This window comes from Apium graveolens, chromosome 6, assembly GCF_009905375.1.
Source record: "Apium graveolens cultivar Ventura chromosome 6, ASM990537v1, whole genome shotgun sequence".
Lineage (NCBI taxonomy): Eukaryota > Viridiplantae > Streptophyta > Magnoliopsida > Apiales > Apiaceae > Apium > Apium graveolens.
Genome location: NC_133652.1, coordinates 34,566,744 through 34,576,067, shown reverse-complemented (window position 1 = coordinate 34,576,067; position 9,324 = coordinate 34,566,744). Strand labels below are relative to the sequence as shown.

The following is a 9,324-nucleotide window of genomic DNA, read 5'->3' as shown; positions in this document are numbered from 1 at the left end:
GAAAAGAAATATATAAATGATGTTTATTATATTCCTGCATTGAAAAATAATATTATCAGTCTTGGCCAACTTGTGGAGAAAGGATATAATATTCAGATGCAGGACAGTTCCCTCATTATCAGAAATCAAGCTCGGGAATTGATTGCAAATGTGGAGATGTCAAAGAATCGTTTGTTTACGCTTGATATGCAAACGAATGTGCAGAAGTGCTTAAAGTCGGTCATTAAAAATGACTCGTTGTTGTGGCATTTGAGATATGGTCATCTTGGATTTTCTGGCCTAAAATTATTGTCAAAGACAAAAATGGTGGACGGTTTGCCAGAAATCAACGAACCAGAAAATTTGTGTGAAGCATGTGTAAAGGGGAAGCAACATCGACAAAGTTTTCCCGTTGGAAAATCATGGAGAGCAAGGAGGTCATTGGAGATAGTTCACACAGATATAGCTGGTCTGTTTGATATTCTATCACTTCGAGGTAATAGGTATTACCTAACTTTTATTGATGATTTTAGAAGGAAAAGTTGGGTGTATATCATAAAATAAAAGTCGGAGGCTCTTGATAAATTCAAGGAGTTCAAAGCATTGGCTGAAAAATAAAGTGGCCAGTATTTGAAGACACTCAGATCAGATAGAGGAGGCGAGTATACTTCAAACTTGTTCAGAAGTTTCTGTAGAGCTCATGGAATTAATCAGTTGACAACGATATATACTCCTCAGCAAAATGGCGTTGCAGAAAGGAAGAACCGCACAATTCTTGACATGGCAAGGAGTATGGTGAAAGCAAAGCAATTGCCAAGAACTTTCTGGGCGGAAGCTGTTCTATGTGCATTTTATTTGTTGAATCGTTGTCCAACAAAAAGTGTCAGAAACAAAACTCCAAATGAAGCATGGAGCGGGAGCAAACCATCAGTTGGACATCTCGGAATTTTTGGGTGTATTGTTTATGCCCATATTCCTGATCAGAAAAGAAAGAAGCTGGATGACAAAGGCGAAAAGTATATTTTTACCGGATATGACAAAAGAAGCAAGGCGTACAGACTCTACAATCCCCTGAAGAAGAAATTAATCATTTCTTGTGATGTTGAGTTCGATGAATCAGATTACTGGAGATGGAGCGAGGATGAAAGAAAAGTTGCTGGTTTATTTTTCAATGGTGATGACGATGACAGTGATAACCAGAACATTGAAGATGACAGAGATGATGATCAAACTCCTCCACCAAGTCCAAATCAACAAACTCCTGGATCGACACCATCCACGGGAGGAAGCAGCAGTTCAGGGGGAGCACCACGAAAGATGCGGACTGGATAATATCTACGAAGTTACAAGTCCGGTACAAACATCCTTTGATTATTCCTTATTTTGCTTGATGGTTGAATGTGATCCAGTTATATTTGAGGAAGCTTCTGAAGAAAGCAAATGGAACAAAGCCATGGATGAGGAAATTGGCGCAATCAAGAAAAATGATACATGGGAGCTCACAGATCTTGCAGAAGGATATAAAGCAATTGGCGTCAAGTGGGTCTACAAGACAAAGACAAATCAGGATGGTGAAGTGGAAAAGCACAAGGCGAGACTAGTGGCTAAAGGCTACAAGCAGCGATATGGCATTGACTATGATGAGGTTTTTGCTCCAGTTGCGCGAGTTGACACCATCAGACTTCTTACAGCAATTGCCGCTCAAAATCAATGGAAGATTTTTCATATGGACGTGAAGTCGGCATTTCTAAATGGTTATCTCGAAGAAGAAGTCTACATCGAACAACCTCCAGGATATGTTCAGAAAGGCAAGAAAGATAAAGTCTACCGGCTAAAGAAAGCTTTGTACGGCCTAAAACAGGCACCGAGAGCGTGGAACACAAGGGTTGATGAGTATTTTCAGAAAAATGGTTTTGTGAAAAGTCCATACGAGCATGCTCTCTACACGAAAACAAATTCAGGGGGAGATATTATGATCGTTTGCTTATACGTGGACGACATGATCTTTACTGGAAACAACCCTGGTATGTTTGATAATTTTAAGAAAGTTATGACTAACGAATTTGAGATGACAGATATTGGTCAAATGTCATACTTTCTTGGAGTCGAGGTGAAGCAAAACAAAGACGGGATTTTTATGTCGCAGAAAAAATATGCGGAGCAGATTTTAAAGAAGTTCAGAATGGAGGAATGCAAGCCAATAAGCACGCCAGTAGAACCGAGCATAAAGCTCAGAGTTGATTCAACAAGGGAGTCGGTAAATCCGACATTGTTCAAAAGTTTGGTTGGAAGTCTGTGGTACCTAACTTTTACTCGTCCAGATATAATATATGCAGTTGGATTGGTTAGCAGGTACATGGAGAAACCGAAGCAAGATCACTTCATGGCAGCTAAAAGAATTTTGAGATACATAAAAGGTACACTAGATCATGGCTTATTTTACACATATTCTCAAGATTCAAAATTAGTAGGTTACTCAGACAGTGATTATGGCGGTGATTTGGATGACGGGAAAAGCACATCGGGATATGCTTTTCATATCGGTTCAGCAATATTTTCGTGGTCATCAAAGAAGCAACAGACAGTTGCCCTCTCAACATGTGAGGCGGAATACATGGCAGCAGCAGCATGCGCATGTCAGGCTATGTGGCTAGGCTACATATTGGGGCGAGTTAAATCTCGTAGAGGAAGGTCCGGTTCAAATTTATGTGGATAATAAATCTGCTATTTCTCTCACGAAAAATTCAGTGTCACACAGTCGCAGCAAGCACATCAATATTAAATATCATTTTCTTCGTGAACAAGTGAATGATAAAATCGTGGAGTTAGTGCACTGCAGGACAAATAAAAATTTAGCAGATATATTTACGAAGCCTTTGAAGCTGGATGTGTTTTACAAAATAAAAAATAAGTTGGGAATACAAAGTCGAGTTTGAGGGGGAGTGTTAGAATTATTCAAACTCTTCCTCCTGAAGGTATTAATAATAACAGCTGGGTGGAATATAGATAAAGCAGCAGTCAGGAAACAAACTTCCAAAAATCCACGAGCAGCAACTAGTTAGGTCAAACAAAACAACTGCGAAGGAGTAATATGAATAAAAAAAATAAAACCATACATGCGTGCACCAGCTGTACACATTTAAGATTTAAGGCTGGATGATTAATGTTATATACTATTGTCAAAACCTCTGGACTATATGCAGGATGTATTAATCCAAGAAATAAGGTGGCTATGCTAACTACAATACATGGCTAAAATATGAACTGGATAAGGAAGGGTAGCAAACACCAACATGTACATATGCATGGGAAATGAAGCATATAACTAACTCCAGCTATATAAGTAGTTATTAGAGTCATAGTTTGTAGGCTGGTAAAAAGTCTTTGTGTGTAATAAATTATATGATGTATGCCATGATGTATGGTAAATGTTGAGGTCTATATATAGTACCTGATGTTGATGTTGTGTTGTGGTAGTACAAGAGATACACACCTAGTAGAAAAAACAGAGAAAGCAAAACAGAGTCGTAGCTCTCTCTCTCTGCATGTATAAAAAAAAGGCTGTAGCTATTATATATAAAGCTGGTTTGTGTTTTATTATTGTGTATCATCTGGTCATATTATATACAGTATAGGTACACACATAAACACCTGGTTTTAAAGTAGAAAAATTAAAGTAAGCCCATACACATTTCCAACACTCTGGTCATTTAAATTTACGCCTTTTAGTTCAATAAACTTGAGACAGTAAAATGTAACTGGAACCGTCACAAGGCTGTTGCCTTCTGAAGCCTGATGCAAAACAGGAAAAAAGTACAATAATAATGCAAGCGTTTGTAAACTCAAAGAGATCGAAGATTAGAAAAGATATAAATAAAGCGCCTTTTATATATCTATTAAGCCTGAAAACAATTTCAGCATATTACCTCTGTATCGATTTCTATGCTTATAGCAACCAGAAGTTGAGCATGCTCAAGATATAGGTGTTTAAAGTTGCAGTTCAGAATAAGATGCTTCAGATTTGAGGCATGGACTCTTAGAGCTGAAAGATATTCAAAATTTGTAAATATAAACTTCTCAAGAAGGGGGCAGCCTGAAATAAGGTTTTCAACATCCTTGCTAGTAATTAAGTCTCATTCTAGGCTAAGGTACTTCAAAAATGGAAATCTTCGAAACGTTACAGGAGTTTTCACCTCAAACCCGGAAATATTCAAGCTAATTAGTTGCTGACAAGAAAATAAAGCAGAAGGTGTAAGTATAAATGGTTCGGGCATGTCTTTATCAAGTTCTATCTCTTTAATACCTTTCCTTGACAGGAGAAGTAGGATTTGATCCATGGCAGGATTTCTATCCAGGTACCACGCATATAGCCTGAACTTATTAATATGTCCGTCATGAAGCAAAAGATATCGCATAATAAAGTTAAAGAAATTTTTCTCATTAAATTCAGTGCCATGAGGAACACACACACAATCTTCGTCAAACACGAGTTGCTTCATGATAGACCATCGATACCTCCACTTGGTTGACAGAACGCAGGTTCTGACAGCATCCCTTATTGGGAGTTTTATTAAGATAATTTCACTGATGCCGTCAGGCAGATTACTTATAAAATCTTTTCTTGTGATTTCATCCATATAATCCCTGGGAAAGCATATAAATTATTAGTCAAAAAACATGTAAATTTTGGTTAAACACGAGTTCTTTCTGAAAATGTAGGAGAAAATTTCAGTAGTTTAGTTCGAAGTCTGAACCAATTATAACATGTTGTTGGTGGTAGAATGTTATAAAATGTTTGAAAATACCGTTTATCTAATAAATGATGGGCAAAATGAGGCAGTGTGAATCTACTGCTAGTTTTCTAATACTTAAAAAAATGCATAAAGAAAAAAGCTGAGGAAATACCTAGACTGAAGTTGAAATTTACGAGGAAATGTGAGGTTTTATAATCCTTCATTGATTGGGAGAGCACTCCCCAATTCTGAGGTCTTCAATATCTTTGATTTCTTGATATTTAAATGCAAGAATAACGCATTCATTTCACGTATTGGGTATTAATTAATGCATAAAATATCACGTGCTACTTGAATATATATTTTTTCTCAGGAAAAAAAGTAAACACGTATTTTTTCGCCATAGTATACACATGTTTTTAGTTCTGAAATGAGTAACTTTCTTAATTTTGGACATTTTTTCTAATAAGATTGCATTCAAAAGAGTTATGACAATAAATCTTTCATATATCTTGTATTTCTTTCTTTCGACAAATTATTTATATTGCGAGTTGAACTTGGGAGGAAGCACTCAGTTAGTCACTTCTTATTTATCACCTTTATTAACATGCATTTCATTTGAATTAATGAATTTCAATTGATATGATTTGAGTTGTATTTTAAATTCTCATATTTTTATTAATCTAAATATCTTAAATTTCAATTTAAATCCGAACTTAACTTTCTTTTTACATATACAGACTAGTTATTTGATAAATTCATAATTTCAGATGAAATTTAAGTTAAATGGCAATCATTTCTCCTCTTATCAAACGTTGTTTAAAATCCGAAACCAAATTCACACTCATCTTATAGGCCAGATTTGTGATGACTAAGAAGATGAAGATGTACTCTGAGCCCGATTATTCAATCGTCCCCTTCAATAATTAAGCCCCCTCGACCGTGCTCAAGACTGTGGACATTCGTCTCCCAGAACAAAACAAACCATCCTTTGCAAACAAAACATTTGAATCTGCCAACGGCTCCCATGAACTAAATTTCAAAGCCTATACCCTAACAATTCAGACATGTTTTTCTAACTCTTCTTCTCAACACTATTCAACAATCATATTATAGACAACTCTGGCCAGATAGCTGAATTGAGTGGTCATGACAATTCAAAAATTACATTAAGTTTCTCATTCAAACTCGATAGATAATATTCCAAATTTTTTCAATATTTTTTAGTGGAGCAAGACCCTATCGATATAATTGCACTTGTAACTTGTAAAAATAGACAGTTTGTCAAACAGTTGATCAGCACAGGACGTCTAAGAACAAATATGAAAAACTATGACATTTTCGTTCTGGCATCTTACTGGTGCAAGCATAGTTAGAATCAGGGACGGAGGCAGGCGGTGGCCGGCGGGTGCGGCCGCCACCCCAAGCTCCGGTATAATCGTAAAATTAGTATTAAAATTTATGAAAAAAAAATTACATATTTATATTTTTAGTAGTAAAAAAAAATTATTTTTGATTTTCGCCCCCTCAAAAATATATAAATTTTATGAATTTAGTAGTAAAATTAATGGTGTTTACAATATTAATGAATTTAGATACACGAATTTAAGTAGATTATGTACATTAAAGTTGTTAAAAGTAATATTTATTAATTTATTTAATATATAATAAATAATAAATAAATATTAGTTAGTTCGATAAAAATTTCGCCACCCCAACCACCGGTTTCTGGCTCCGTCCCTGGTTAGAATGTAATATTAGTATGGTATTTAAGAAATTTTCATTGTTAATAGGATTTGATACTTTTAAATACATATTCAAGTAACTTAAATAAGATACAAAATATTATTGACGTGAATATGAGAGGTATATTTGTTATTACAAAACTTATTAAAAAATATTATGAACTTTATTATTAAAATAGATTATGTAGTCTTATAAGTGATGAGTGTTTTAAGTGGGTTTAACGGAGTCTGATCCCGTAAACCAGTAAAAGTGCAGGATAGTTGCATGTTACTGTATAGTTGTATGATATCAAATACTTCAGTTGCTTTTCTACCTAATTATGGTTTTCAAAATTTATTTTCAAACACAATTTTGAAAAGCATATTATATTCTCTTAGCAAATCTAGTTTTACAGGTACATGATAAATCGGTGCTGCCACGCCCACGAATGATGCGTCAGATTATAAAATTAGACCAATTGGTATACAACTCTACAACTTTCTTTGAGGACATCTTTCAAAAGAAAAAAAAAATTAAAATTTCATTTTTTTAACTTGTACGCCGGAACACCATTTTGTTAAGATGACAAGTAGACTCAAAAATATAAAAATTATGCTTTATCATCCAATAAAAAATCATCTAGAATCGTCATCAAAGTCTTGTAGAATCCACAATTTGAGAATTGACAAAATAAAGCAGCTAAGAACAAAAAGAGGGCCTATATGTATGCTTCAGATGACTAGTCATAGAATATTATATCAACTACTGGAGAAGCACGTTGGAAATGCATCACTTCATTCGCCATGTTCATTTTCCCTTTTTAAGCTCTGTGAGGTGAAACTATCATTACCTCAAGCACCGGAGAACGTCCAAGCACAAATTTGAGAAATTTCACACAATTTTTGTTGGACAAACCTTCCATCTCTACTGATTTAAGATGCTTAAATGTGAAATCAGTAGGACATTCTTTCTCCCAAAAATCCAAATCAGCAACTTTATCAGGAGAACTTTCGAATTGTGTAGCCTGTGGGATCAAAAAGGATTAAAGGCTGATAATTTAATAAAGACCTGAATATAACTAGGACATGTGACTTACTTCAATTTCCAGTTTTTGTAGATTAGGGGACCGCAAAATCAAGTGAAGAACGTACAGCACTGCATTAATCTCTTCATAATTTATTCTTTGAAGGTCAATAAACTTTAGACGGTCATATGTAACTGGAAGTTTCATAGGGACATTACATTCCCAAGCCTGAACAAAAAGGACAACAGCAAGAGGGTGAGGGTACAAAAAGACGGCATTCCTAATTCTTATTCATTGAGTTTATTAAGCTAAGTAGAAACACTCTTAGAGTCTTTACATTTACCTGTGCACCAAAGTTTACCCTTAAGACATCCAGAAGCGGAGAATGCTCAAGATGTAAGTTTGTAAACTCCCCATGCAACGTAAGATGCTTCAGATTTGGGCAATGGATGTCCAAACCAAGAGGGTTGCCGAAATTTCCAAGTATAAACTTTTCTAGAATAGGGCAAACTGAAATAAGGTTTTCAATAACCTCAACAGTATACGAGCCACTACATAGGTTAAGGTACTTCAAACATGGAAATCCATGAAAACTTAAAGGAGGTTTCAATTCAAACCCTTGAAGGCTCAATTTGGTCAATTTCTGACACGAAAAAATACAAGAAGGTATCGTCCGATAGTGTCCGTATAACTTCAGAACTAACTCTTTTATATCTTTTCTCGATAGGAAAAGCAACCATTGATCCATATCCGTAGAATTCAAGGAGCATGTAGCAGATAGTTTGAACTTATAGATAGGCCCGTGATGAAGAAAAAGAAATCGCATGATAAAGTTTGAAACTTCTTGCTCAGCAAGTTTTCCGTCACTAATTAAGGACGTATATTTTTCAAATACAAGTTTTGTCATGGTCGCCCATTGATACCTCCACTTGGTAGACAAAATGCTGGTTCTTACAGCATCCCTTATTGGGAGTTTTGTTAGTATGGAATCAGTAATGCTCTCGAGAAGATCGCTGATATAATCCTTCCTTAAGCATTTACCCATTTCATATCCCTACAAAAACATCCAAGTTATGGATCAAATCATTATCACGTAATAAATCAATTTCAAAAATAATGTATATACATAATCTCTCATAAGACACCTCAAATGAATTTCCACTTTGAAATAAAATTAAAAAATAGTTGTATGTTACATTAAGAGTTTATCTAATAATAGAGACAATTCGTCGAACAGTTTACATGCACACGAAGCATAACCACTGACACTCTGCCAGACTAACTGTCTAACGAGCAAAAGAACACAATATATTCGCCATAAAACTGAACTAAAGCTCAAGTATAAAGGAAGAAATTGTTAATGATATAGTAGTCCATACCAGAGATTGAAGTATCCAAATCTTAGCAGAAGCTGCAACCCACTTCAAAAGTGAAGATTAAACTATGGTACTCCCTCAGTTCCAAACTAAAACATAAAAAAAAGGTTATGAATTTCTTTTAAGTCATGTCTTCATTTTTAGTAATGATATTTAAATTATAAGATCAAGTTTTAAATGTGCATTTTCAAAAATCAAGTGTCCTTTATTTTTAAGTTATTTTGAATGCAGCTAATTTTACCGGATATCGATAGTCTAAATCCGTATTTTTTTCAGATGTATTGGAGTATTGTAGAGGAGGATGTCGTTAGATATTGTCCGGTCTTCATGGATACAGAGGAACTATCATATGTTGTAAACAGAACAGTTGTTTGTTTAATTTCTAAGATTAAGAATCCTCGTAACTGATTTAAGACCGATTTCCCTATGTAATATGTTGATCAGAATTGTTTCAAAAGTAATGGCGAATCGGCTGAAAGTTTGCTTA

General features: G+C 35.0%; 1 protein-coding gene across 1 annotated transcript; it reads right to left on the bottom strand.

Annotated features, from left to right (window-relative positions):
- Positions 1-7,039: 7,039 nt before the first annotated feature.
- Positions 7,040-9,110, bottom strand: LOC141667678 (F-box/FBD/LRR-repeat protein At1g13570-like). Its single transcript, XM_074474256.1, has 4 exons — positions 8,841-9,110; positions 7,805-8,515; positions 7,534-7,689; positions 7,040-7,461 (listed from the first exon to the last, which is right to left on the bottom strand). Exons 2-4 carry the CDS (start codon positions 8,504-8,506, stop codon positions 7,258-7,260), a joined length of 1,062 nt encoding a protein of 353 aa, XP_074330357.1. The 5' UTR covers positions 8,507-8,515; positions 8,841-9,110; the 3' UTR covers positions 7,040-7,257.
- Positions 9,111-9,324: the final 214 nt, after the last annotated feature.

What these genes read in the sequence shown, in the direction of transcription:
- LOC141667678 (XM_074474256.1), bottom strand. Translation starts at nt 8,506, where the DNA reads ATGGGTAAATGCTTAAGGAAGGATTATATCAGCGATCTTCTCGAGAGC. An exon ending in GGGTAAACTTTGGTGCACAG is followed by an intron (nt 7,690 to 7,804) that starts GTAAATGTAAAG and finishes CTTTTTGTTCAG; the next exon opens with GCTTGGGAATGTAATGTCCC. An exon ending in TACAAAAACTGGAAATTGAA is followed by an intron (nt 7,462 to 7,533) that starts GTAAGTCACATG and finishes TTGATCCCACAG; the next exon opens with GCTACACAATTCGAAAGTTC.